Source organism: Neoarius graeffei, chromosome 14 (genome assembly GCF_027579695.1).
Source record: "Neoarius graeffei isolate fNeoGra1 chromosome 14, fNeoGra1.pri, whole genome shotgun sequence".
Lineage (NCBI taxonomy): Eukaryota > Metazoa > Chordata > Actinopteri > Siluriformes > Ariidae > Neoarius > Neoarius graeffei.
This window is the reverse complement of record NC_083582.1, coordinates 44,840,922-44,854,336: the sequence shown is the minus strand read 5'-3', so window position 1 is coordinate 44,854,336 and position 13,415 is coordinate 44,840,922. Positions and strand designations below refer to the sequence as shown.

Sequence of the window (13,415 nt, the reverse complement as noted above, 5' to 3'; positions counted from 1 at the left end):
GTATATATATATATATATATATATATATATATATATATATATATATATATATATATATATATATATATATATATTTTTTTTTTTTTTTTTTTTTTAAATTTATTTTTTTAATGCTTATACTGTATCTCAATATTAAGACTGTCATTGAATTTTTCACATTATACAAAAAATTTATGGTGCTGAATATGAAGACATCTCAGATGTGATTTCTTTGCTGTCTGATATCCATTTTAGTAATCCAAACTGTTTCATCATCATGTTTCATGCCTTTATTGGCTATGGTCTTCACATGCCCACATTCTCATTTTATGACGTAAAGGCTACAGCACAGTTTGTGCTTGTAAAAATGGCAGCTGACACAAAGGTTAAGCACCCTTGTGACTCATTAAATCCTAGATAAGTCACTGCTGACTCAATCCAAAATAGCTACAGGTAGCCTTTTTTATTGATGCTACTGGTAGTAATGCAAGACAAGAAACCAAAGAAGCAAACAAGCATGTAAAATAAGAACCAAAGCAATAAAAACTTTAACAACAATGACTGCATAAAATCTTTTGTTGTGACATGTATCTATTGAAAATGTCCTTTGTTCATGAGTCACTGCAATATGAAATGAAGTTTGGTGTCTTCTGTGTATTTATCAGCATGACTGAGAAATGCAGTGGTCATTTTGCCATAGTAGTACATAGTATTCAGCTACAATCCTGTTTCAGTTGCATTCCTGTCACTATGAGGTGATAGAAGTTTGTTAGGAATGCGGGTGACAGACAGATATAAAAGTGGGAGAGAGTTTATTAAGGCAAACTGGCAAACAAATCCAAATCATGAAGCAATGTCAAGGTCAAAGAGCAGGCAGTGGTCAGGCGAGGAACAAACAGAATATCGGAGGCAAAGACAAAAGGACAAAATCCAAAGTAGAAATAAAGTCAAAAACCAGAATATCAACATGACAAAAGACTTGGTAAAGTCAGGCAATGGAACACTGATTTTTTTACTTTGCAGTTGGTAAGTGCAAGCTAGAGTCCTTATATACACAGTGGTGATTATGTGAGATGGGGGAACAGGTGTAATGCTAATCAGTATTCTGGAGATGAAGGATGGTGCAGTGCAGGTTGGTCATCGTAGTTCACAACGGCCATGTTTTTAGGCCACTGCGAACTCTAGGAAGTGGACTCTTGAGTACGAGCAGGCACACACATGACACAGTTGAGGCATCTTACTTCTTAGGGGGTTATTAATTATCATCGACACGCTTCAAAACATGACAGACATTGTTTTATGTATCCACGTCAGCAGATATAGCCAGTACGGAAAGGCAGGACCGAATTCATATACTGTATACATGTGGTTCCATGATTGGACACACATACCACAGCTTGTGTGGCTGAGGGGCAATCAGTAGTTTACTGAACTTACATTCTCACTAGACAATACACATGGGAACGTCACATGTTCAAGATATAGCAGCATCAGTGCTATTTATCACTCCTGAAGCAACCAAAGCTACTAAAACAACCAATTTTATCATCCCTTCACTTTTTTTAACCATGTAGACATTTTATGTTACTGATTAACATGCTCACTAACATGCTGAAATATTCTTGACTAAAGCTTCTTAAATCCTGCAGTCCAAGCAGCCTCCAAAAAAAAATGCATCAAAAATTCAATTGACTGAACAGCTGCTGTGATTTTAAATGTATTATATTTTAGCTTGACTGCACATTTATCTGACTTGAAGCTTCATGAAATAATTAAAGCACTTATACTTTAATTTATTGAAACAGTAATCTCCACTGCCTAAATTTATGTACTTTAAAAATGATACAGATCTGAACAGATCCAATTTCAAGGTGTTGTGTTTTTTTTTATTTTTAAGGTTGCTGGCAATGAACGAGCTGACACTTTAAAACAGGAATATCAGGCAGGTGAATATGAGAAATCCATCTGTCAAGAGAGAAAAGATGAGTTGAGGATCAACAGTAAGCTTGACAGTGACTATGAAATCGCAAAGGTATGTTGAAACATCAAAATCCATTTGAAATATTGATTTAAAACTAGATTTGCATTTTCTGAAAGAAATACTAGTGCTTGCAAAACAAAAAGCAGATAGATAGATAGATAGATAGATAGATAGATAGATAGATAGATAGATAGATAGATAGATAGATAGATAGATAGATAGATAGATAGAGTGGATGAAAAAGAGAGGGGATATACAGAGTTTAGAAACAAATAAATTAAGAAAGAAATGGTGAATTTGATGAAGACATTAAGATAGACAGAAATAAAGAAATGAAGCTGGATAGACAGCGTGAGAGAGCGTGTTTTATTTCAGAAGTTGAACCTACGGTACATACGCTTTTTAGCAGTTCAGCCTTAAAAGTTGAAGGAGTAGTAAAATCAGTGGGATATGGAAGGATGGAGGGATGAATGGAAGAATAGAAGGGTGAGATAAATGAGTGTCATTAGTATGAAAAGCAGTTAAGTCCTGTACTTTTGTAGCTGAATCCATTTGCAAAGTTTTGTGACTTTACTTTAAAAGATGTAGGAGCAGTAAAATCAATGGTTTCTAATGGGAGGATGGAGGGATGAGAGAAGGAAAGAAAGAAAGAAAGAAAGAAAGAAAGAAAGAAAGAAAGAAAGAAAGAAAGAAAGAGGAGAAGAAAAAAGGTTATGCAGTATTTATTTAAGGTACAATAATGACATTTACCAACGCTGATGGTTCTAGCTTTTAATCTCTAGGAGCAGTTCGGCTTTGAAAAATGAACTGAAGCCAATGGCAGGAAAAGTAAGAGATGAAAGAAACAGAAAGGAGGAGTGCAAGAGGTATGATAAGAGGTAGAGTGCTTAATAGTATTGCCCAAAACATCTCATTATCTCTAGCTGCTTTATCCTGTTCTACAGGGTCGCAGGCAACCTGGAGCCTATCCCAGCTGACTACGGGCGAAAGGTGGGGTACACCCTGGACAAGCTGCCAGGTCATCACAGGGCTGACACATAGACACAGACAACCATTCACACTCACATTCACACTCACGGTCAATTTAGAGTCACCAGTTAACCTAACCTGCATGTCTTTGGACTGTGGGGAAAACCAGAGCACCCACAGGAAACCCATGTGGAGAACATGCAAACTCCACACAGAAAGGCCCTCACCGGCCATGGGGCTCGAACCTAGACCTTCTTGCTGTGAGGCGACAGCGCTAACCACTACACCACCGTGCCGCCCTTGCCCAAAACATGTGTAATAAATTTGGAGGCATTATTTTAACAAATTGACTATATGGGAGTAGTTTGGAAAATGTCCATTTCAAAGTCTCTGGGGAAAATTGACAGATATAGATATTTAAAAAAAAAAGAAGGATGTGGGTGGAATATCAAAATGAAAAGTCTTTGCTGCTGTGCTATTTACAAGACCTACTGTATGCAACAAAGATTGAATGAATTTTCTACATTAAGTGGTACTTGAGTTATTGAGCTTGGAAGAAGAAGAAGAAGAGAAGAAGAAGCTTTGCAAGCATAAAGTATAAACTAATCAGGGCACCAATCACCTGTCATATATAGTAAAGGGAAAATCTGTTATTAAAATTAAACTGCTAGCTTTTGCAGTCAAACAAAGTTAACCAACGAAACCATGACTTCCAGAAGATTTTGGATGTGAGGCAGAAAGTGAGGAAGATCTCTGAGCACAAACAGCAGCCAGTGCTTGAGATAAAGGTGAGAGCATATCGTACATCTATAAGTTCTTAATTGCAATTGATCATAGTAAAACCTTCAATAAGTTTGATTATTATTCCCACAGCCTGATTACATTACATTACATTACATGGCATTTGGCTTTTGCTTTTATCCAGAGCAACGTACAATGAGTGCAAAAGTCAGGGACACAAAGTGCTGAACTTCTAGACAAGAAAATTCTAGTGCCCAATGAACAAGTGACAGCAATACCTAGTGTAATATTCTGTTGAAATCCCAATACTCAAACAGCCAAGGAAACAAACCAACCATATAAAGTATAACTAAATAGAGAACTCAAAACAGCTAACCCCAGACTAGACCATACACAGCCTGGGTTGGTCAAGACCGAAACGCAGTTATACAGTGGGCAAGGAAGCAGGAGAGAGGTGCAGCCTGAAGAGATGAGTCTTCAATCTGCGCTTGAAGGTGGTCAGGGAGTCGGCAGTTCTGACCTCAATGGGAAGGTCATTCTCCCAACTTTATTATGTGGATGAAGATGATTTTCTGAAAGCAGTAGTTGACTTCAAATTACCAGTGGTTGAGAGTTATCTTGCCAGGTGTGTGGACCCAAATGCGTGTGATAATGTGAGTGCTGAAACAAACCCCATACTTCATTCAGACTGTTCAGTGTTTCTGACTCCTGTAGAGATGATCATCACACGTTTTCTCTTTCTTTTGGAGTTCAACTGCACAGCTTTCCACACAACATGCTCCCAGGGGAATGTGGAGATCGTGAGGAGGCTGCTGGAAGCTGGGGCTTTAATTGAAAACAAGGATAAGGGACAATTCAAATCTGATAAAAAATAGGTTGGAGGTTTAGCCTTGATTCCAACTTTGGTGTCACAAAAATGCCAATATGTCATTAAGGAATTACGTAGATTGGACTCTTAATTAAGTCAACAAATAACAGGTAATCTCCATTTTTTCTCCTAATTGGACATACTGGAAAAATTAATAAATGTTTATACATGACACACTGTACAATTTCAAAATCTTTGCACATTGCTATTCAAGGCCTGTCATTTTCACTGTGCTGTTACTTGGTGTGATAACAGCTTAGGTGTTAGTGGGGGGAAAAAACGGTTCTCCAGAAAGCAAATGTATCTGCCATCTATCCATTACTACCTCTAACCTTTAATCATTCAAATAATCATTTAACAACAAGCATTTCATTTTTAGTGCTATCAATATTTAAAAAAAAACGAACATTCTTAGAAAGGATGTGTTAAAACTGACACATACACTGTGTTATATTCTTGCACATCAATGGGTGAGTTTTGGGACAATGCCTGTTGTGTCAGTTTTGACACATTCACTGTGTAAATGATTTTAACACAGTGTATGTGTCAGGAAGGTTAACTCGAAGATGTATAAACATGTGTAATATTAACATATTATGTACTGTCCTTCAGTGGTACAAACCCTTGAGTTCCTGCAGTCTGTTTTTGATGTTGTTCAGTCCCATTTAACTCAGCTTATGTTGGTGTTAAACGCAGACAAAACCAAATCTATACTATTTTTAAAATGGCAAATGGTTAATAGCTAGTGTCAGCCCTGTGATGACCTGGCGACTTGTCCAGGGTGTACCCTGCCTTTCGCCCATAGTCAGCTGGGATAGGTTCCAGCTTGCCTGCGACCCTGTAGAACAGGATAAAGCGGCTAGAGATAATGAAATGAGATGAGGTTAATAGCTAATCTTCCGAAGAGCTCAATCATTCAGTGGGTTGGTTCCTTTTTATCTGTGTACATACATGTGTAAAAACCAAAATCAATATGGCCTGCGCTCTCATGATATATTGCAGCTGTTTGTTCCTAGAGTCATAACTGAACTAGGCAAAAAGCTTTTAAATACATTGCTCATCTCTCCTGGAATAATTTACAGAAGGAAGTGAAATTGACAGAGCTGGTCCCTATGGGGAAATTTTAGTCAGTTTTAACAAGGTTGCTGGTTTGATTCCTTGGACCAGCAGGCATGGCTGAAGTGCTCTTGAGCAAGGCACCTAACCCCCAACTGCTCCCCAGGCTGCTCTGGATGTGTTATACGTCACTCTGGATAAGAGCGTCTGCTAAATGCCTGTAATGTAATGTAACTGTACATGTTCTATCTGTGATCTTTTATTGCATAGGAACTGAATATTACAGTATGTTTATAATGGCTGTTTGAGTTTTTGTATTTTACTGTTATAACAGTGGTTGCTGCTTTCTTGGTCAGGTCACTTCTGAAAAAGATATTTTAATCTTAGTGAGGTTTTTTTACCTGGTTAAATAAAAGATGATGATGTCCTTGGCTACACACATCGTGGAAAAGAAAAGCAACACTAGCCAGGCTCTTTTATAATACCAAGTACAAACTAAATGTTAATAAAAAATGGCATACAACTACTACATAAAATATCTCACAGGTTAAATTTTTATCAAGTTGAGCAACAATAGTTTTGTTTTTGATTTGTTTTTTTTAAATCTCCCTGCCGTATTTGTACCATATAAATTAGCTGCCTGTGCTATTTTGACATTAAAATTAGCAAATTTGTCTAAATGTCTAAAGTTAGTAAAATACACAGTCCAGCAGTTCTGTTAGAAATCAACCTAAACCATTCCTTTAAAATAACAGCAGCAGAATATTTCAATTTTGCATGTAAATATACATTAAGAAACAATTTGAAGCACAACTCACCTCAAAAATTTTGCCAGCTGTCGCAGGTGAGAATCCTCTCCCTGTCAAAATTACAGTTTCAATGTTGTACAACAAGTTAGCATAACCTGGTGACACCATGCACGAAACACACACTTGCCAATCAAAACCAATTAATTCTAACATAAGGCAGACTTTACCCACTTCAAGAACACATTGAATATAGTTGTTAAAAACAAGTAGCAAGCTAACGCTATTCAAGCTGAAGAGAGAGAATGTTAAAGTGCATATCCTGGACCAAATTTGTTTGGTTTTTTTATATGAAAGTATGTCCCTTTACACACTCATCCAGAAGGGTAATTTTACACAAGGCCATCTTTCTACAGCAGAAAAAAAAATAAAATAACAAAACACGTCTGGAAAAATCCCAAGGGAGTCTGGAGCCAGATTCGTGACATCACCTGCAGAAGCGCCAGCAGGCTGCGAGAGCTTGCACAGTTTCAGTGCACAGCCTGTGTAGACCAAGTTTAGCAGCTAGCGATTTTGCATTGAAATATGGAATTGTCACCTGAGCACAATGTGGGAAACGATGAGTACTAATCCCATCAAGATTGTTGTTGCTATACCCTCCTACGATACATCTGTTAACCATTTTAATAATTACATGATAACGTTGAAGAAATTTGCAGAAAACCACCAGGTCGTATTCTCATAAACAAACCCAGCGCTGACGTAGGATTCAGAAGGAGGCGTCCCGGTAAAAAAATTGCGCAAGGTAAAAAAATTGCACAAAATGCAAAATGTGACAGATGTTTCACCAAAGTTTAATATAAAATAGGAGAATTACATTGATCTTGCTCCTGAATTTACCCGTGATATGCACTTTAACGTAACACTACTTGAGTAACCCCATTAGTTACAATTCCCCACTGAAATCCTTCACCTGAGATACTATCATTCCAGTGAATATCCAGGGGCTTGTAAACAGGGTCCTCAATCTTATCCACAAAGGGCCGGTGCATTATACTGTGAGTAGTAAGTAAGTACTGACAAGCTTCTAAATGGCTGGTGTTAGCAGTGTTGTTTACATCATTTCTGAGAAACACAGATGTTCAGAAGCATTTCAGTGACCACTGAGCAAGTCAAATAGTGAAGTGATTATAATATAAAATATGATATTTTATGTACAACAGTATATAATAAAATGAAAATGAAACGGCAAGTCGATGTCATTATCAGAATATCCATCCTTTATCTGTAACCACTTATCCTGTCCAGGGTTGCAGGCAAGCTGGAGCCTATCCCAGCTGACTATGGGCGAGAAGTGGGGTACACCCTGGACAAGTCACCAGGTCATCACAGGGCTGACACAGAGACAAACAACCATTCACACCTATGGAGAATAGGTGCCACCTATTAGCCTAACCTGCATGTCTTTGGACTGTGGGGGAAACCGGAGCACCCGGAGGAAACCCACACAGACATGGGGAGGACATGCAAACTCCACACAGAAAGGCCCTCGAACCCAGAACCCTCTTGCTGTGAGGCAACAGTGCTAACCACTACACCACCGTGCCTCCCATTATTAGACTACAATCAGCTAAATCAAATGGCTCATGCATTTAAAAAAAAAACTGACACTGAGTCTGTGTAAAGCAGATCAGTCTACACATATTGTGTTGAATGTTGTGAACAAATTCACAGCTTACGCTCATTTTAACATTACACATAACTATGTGTAAAAAAAACCTGAATTCTTCCAATGCAATTTTATTTAATATTGACACAAAATGTGTCAACTAGAGTGCTACACATAACTTGTGTGATTTTTCAACACATTTCTTCTAAGAGTGTATAATTACATTAATCACAGACTCCTGGGGGTTCCTTGACCTTGCTTTGAGAAGCACAGCATTGAGTCTAATACACTTGGTTGGCCTAGAGGCTATAAATCTTTTTATGTTCAATGAGTCTGAACAAAACTAAATGAAACAGAGACTATGATACCTTCTGACTGTTTATCATTACAACCCATTGTAACACATAATGAATCGCTGGCAAACTGTGGCTACATTTAAACCCCTATGTTCACTATTTTAGTCCAGAAATAATTTGAAAGTCAAAAGTGACCAATTTGTTTGTTAATTTAGATACTGTGTTGAATAAGTAGCTTATATTTTATTGCCTCTTTGACTGCACACCAACATCCAGCTCTAATCTCTTCATTAAGTTTGCGGATGACACGACTGTGGTGGGTCTCATCAACAATGGCGATGAGACAATCTACAGGAGTGAGGTGAGTCGCTTGGCCATGTGGTGCAAGGACAACAATCTCCACCTGAACGTGGAGAAAATGAAGGAGATTGCTGTGGACTTCAGGAGAGCGCACACCCAGTATGCTCCACTATCTATCGACGGTGCTGCAGTGGAGAGGGTGAGCAGCACCAAGTTTCTGGGTGTGCACATCTCTGAAGACCTGTCCTGGAGCAACAACACCGTATCACTGGCCAAAAAAGCCCAACAGCGTCTGTACTTCCTCCGCAAACTGAGGAGAGCAAGAGTCCCAGCCCCCATCATGCAGACATTCTACAGAGGCACCATCGAGAACATTCTGACCAGCTGCATCACCGTGTGGTACGGCGCCTGCACCGTGTCCTGCTGCAAGTCTCTGCAGCGCATCGTGAGAGCAGCTGAGAGGATCATTGGTGTCTCTCTCCCTTCTCTAATGGATATCTATAACTCCCGCCTCACCCACAAAGCCATCAGCATTGCAGGTGACCCCTCCCACCCATCTCACAGCCTCTTCAGTCTGCTGCCGTCGGGGAGGAGACTGCGGAGTCTCCGGGCCAAAACCAGCAGGCTCAAGGACAGTTTCTTTCACCAGGCGGTCAGGAGGCTCAACTCCCTCCCTGTTCTGCCCCTCCTCCCCCCTCTGCCCCCTGCCACAGATTCTGCCCGTACACCCCCCTGCCCCCCCTTCAGCATCTGACATGTCACCCTCACAGTTTCCCCCCCCAACACACACACACACACACACACACTCAACATTCATTAACACACTGAACTCAGGGTCTGCACATTTCACTTTACCTCGCTCATTTGCACTATTCCGCACTACCTCACCTTAACAGCTATTAGTTTATTGTTTATACTGCTTATTTCATGTTTACCTGCTATACCTCAAGTGCCCTTGACTGTTTATTTGCTCCAATTTGAATATGAATATGAGTGTTTAGTCTATGTCTAGTTCTTATCTAGAGTGTTTATTCTGTTTATATTGTTTATTTCAATTATTCTATTTTTATTTATTGCATTGCCTGTTTGCACCATGGGTCAGAGAGAACTGAAATTTCATCTGTGCTTTATGTCGAGCATGTATAGCATATTTGACAATAAAGTTGACTTGACTTGACTTAATCTTGCTTTTGGGGAGCGTCGCCACCAAGCCATTCTTCTTTTACGTGATTTGATGCAGATGCAGTTGTTTACTGGCTCTTCAATTTATTACTATTTTTTTAACATATGAGATGGTGCTAGGTTATCAATAATTCTGTTTCTATCCAGCTTGCTGTTCACTGGGCCTGCCGTGGAGGAAGCCTGCCTGTTCTCAAGCTGCTCCTCAACCACAAAGACAAGTGTTTGGCTCCTCCACACCAAAGACAAGGTTAAATTGCACGCAGCCAATAGCAGGACCATCATTCATAACCTGTCACTTTGGAACATTCTTAACTGGCATCTTCTGAAATGTAACACTGATCTATATACATTTCAGCTCCAGAGTACTCCTTCTCATGTAGCAGTAAGAACAGGTCATTGGTCAGCTGTTCGTCACTAGCGATGATGACTGCTTCATTAGGATGCACAGAAATGCAGATGGGCCGTGAGGCCCACACCAGAGCGACAGAGTTGCCTGCAGCGGCGGCACGAATGGCCCGGCCGAGCCGCCATGGAATGTCTGGCCTTGTGAGCTCTCGCATGCTATTCTCCTCTCCTAGCGAAGCACCTTGCACAGTAAGGTAAGACAAACGATATCGTGCCCCCATCGTGTTGTCTCTCTGGACCTCCAGATCTGATGCCAAGTGGTGCACAAAAGTGACCATTCTTGCTCGGTATATGACTTCATTTGCTCAACAGTCCAGGGCCTTTGTTGTTGGAGTTTATACATCATAATGCACCACACATTAGTGGGAGGCAGGCAGGCCAGTTTAGCACCCGCACTCTTACTATGAAGCCACACTGTTGTAAAATGTGCAGAATGTGGTTTGGCATTGTCTTGCTGGAATAAGCAGGGATGTCCCTGAAAAGGCGTTGTCTGGATGGCAGCATTTTTTCCTCCAAAGCCTATATGTGCCTTTCTGCATTAATAAAGCCTTCACAGATGTACATGTTACCCATGCCATGGGCACTAACACACCGCCAAACCATCACAGATGCAGTATTTTGAACTTTGCGCTGGTAACAATCTGGATGGTCCTTTTTCTCTTAAGAACGGAGGACACAACATGCATGATTTCCAAAAACAATTCAAAATATGGACTCATCAGAGCACACTTTTCCACTTCTCATCAGTCCATCTCAAATGAGCTCAGGCCCTGAGAAGTCGGTGGCATTTCTGGATGTTGTTTATATTTTGCTTTGCATGGTAGATGCAGCGACAAACTGTGTTGACTGAAAACAGTTTTCTGAAGTGTTCCCAAGTCCATGTAGTAATATTCTTTACACAATCATGTCAGTTTTTAATGCTGCGCTGCCTGAGGGATTGAAGGTCACAGTCGTTCAATACTGGGTTTTGGCTTACCTGCAGAGATTTCTCTGGATTCTCTGAATCTTTTGAAGATATTATGGATTGTTCATGGTGAAGTCCCTAAATTCTTTGCCATTGTATGTTGAGAAACTTTGTTCGTAAACTGTTGGACTATTTGTCCACACAGTTTTTCACTAAGTAGTGAACCTCACCCCAACCTTGCTTGTGAACAGCTGAGCTTTTCCAATTACCAGTTAACCTGTTTACCTGTTGAGTGTTCCAAACACACATTTTTTGAGCATTTCACAACTTTCCCAGTTTTTTGGAACATGTTACAAGCATCAAAATCAGAATGAGTGTATATTTACAAAAACAAAGTTTGTCAGTTTGAATATTAAACATCTTGTCTTTGTATTGTATTCAACTGAATAGGTTGAAACGGATTTGCAAATCATTGCATTCTGTTTTTATTTACGTTTTACACAGCATCCCAACTTTTTTGGAATCGGGGTTATAGATCGTGGCTAAATACATGTCCCAAGAAAAGGTTTACTCTAAATTTGGTACACAAACCCTAGTTATTTGTACAAATTATTTGTAAAAATTGGATTGATTGTGATCCAAGACTAAAACCAGCCAAAAAAAAAAAGGCTGGCCTTGGCTGCACTGTAAAAAATGTCCGTAGAATTAACAGTGAATTTATGTAAAATCATGACATAAAAAAACTGTAAATACTAAAACAATGAAGCAGTGTGTAATTTACATCAATATACTGTAAAACTCCTAACCAAATGCCACTGTTAATTTAACAGTAAGAATATGTTGAATTGATCATATTTTTTTGTATAATTTACAAATTGTTGTAGTTTAAACACAGACAAACTGTAAGACTAAAACAGAATGTGATGGTTAAAATTACATCATTGCCCTGTTAAAAAAACAAAAACATGCCCACCATTGTGGCTCAGTCAACTAAGGCATCATACAATGAATCTGGGGACCTGGGTTCAATTCCGACCTGAGGTCATTTCCCAATCCCTCCCCGTCTCTCTTTCCAGCTCATTTCCTGTCTCTGCACTGTCCTATCCAATAAAGGTGAAAAAATTCTAAAAAAATATATCTGTCTAGTAGATCATTGCTTGTAACCATCATTTTGAATCATTGTTTATTGTACAATGAATATCCGTAAAATTAACAGTTATGTACTGATTATTGTACATTGAATACCTGTAAAATTGAACATTTTCAAACTGTTGTTTTTACAAGTGTTGATATACCTTACCGTAAAGCCATATACACTGTCACTGTATTTTTTACGGTGAAAAAATGGCAACCACAGCTGCCAGTTTTTCACTGTAAATTTGACAAGATTTTTTTTTACAGTGTGCATTGCATACTGTATTTGTGTCTGGCTTCACAGATTTGGTTTAAGATGCACACAGTGCCATCTACTGACATTTGGGTGAACATTATCTGGTGATCTGTCTGAGACCTGTTTCAATATTCATGACCTCATTACAAGACATGCCACAGGAGTTTTTAAAAGAGGAACTCACAGGCCTTTTGGTAACATAATATTGGACAATGGTGAAGCTTCTGTGCTGCTGATGGAAAGTTTGCACGCTCTTAACCTCATTTCCAGGTTTTCTGAGATAAATCTGTCTGCCAAATAAATAAAGGAAAATGTTTTTCATCAATCTGACACAAAGCTTGTTTTCTGCAGGAGGGTAAATCACCCATGGACTACGTTTTGAAATGGCAGACTGGAGCTAAAACTATCCTAGACAACTATAAGCACAATAAAACTCACAAGACAAGTAAAAAGTAGCAGCAAGCTGCACAACACTATTGAACAGAAACTCATCTCTACACTTGAATAGAACATGATACTTTTAGATGGGCTGCTGATATAGTTGAGCTGGTAAGCAAACCTGCTGAAGGAAATATGTATGTGAAAACATGAAATACTTTCTGAAGGTATTGGAAAATACAGTGAAATATAATTACTTATTGAGTAATAGTTGGCAACAATTGGTGGCAGACTGAAAAAAATGTTTTAGAAATCTACTGTTTGCAGTACAGTTTTTGGCAGTGCGCTCAACTACAAGTTAATGACATTTTTAATTGTCGAGGATTTCTCTAAAACCTAACAAACCAATACTGGGCTTAGAAGTTGTGCCTTGTTTGATACTACCATGTACACTCACCATCCACTTTAATAAGAACACTTGTACACCTGCTCAATTATGCAGTTATCAAATCAGCCAATCATATTGCAGCACTGCAGTGCATGAAATCATG

At 39.1% G+C, this 13,415-nt stretch overlaps 1 protein-coding gene across 1 annotated transcript; it reads left to right on the top strand.

Moving 5' to 3' along the window:
* Positions 1-1,069: 1,069 nt before the first annotated feature.
* ankrd1b (ankyrin repeat domain 1b (cardiac muscle)) lies at positions 1,070-12,942 on the top strand. Its single transcript, XM_060938859.1, is given in 10 exon segments — positions 1,070-1,111; positions 1,877-2,011; positions 3,610-3,724; positions 4,220-4,323; positions 4,420-4,545; positions 9,935-10,015; positions 10,017-10,034; positions 10,143-10,193; positions 12,535-12,576; positions 12,838-12,942. Coding segments are annotated over 10 exon segments (819 nt in total).
* Positions 12,943-13,415: the final 473 nt, after the last annotated feature.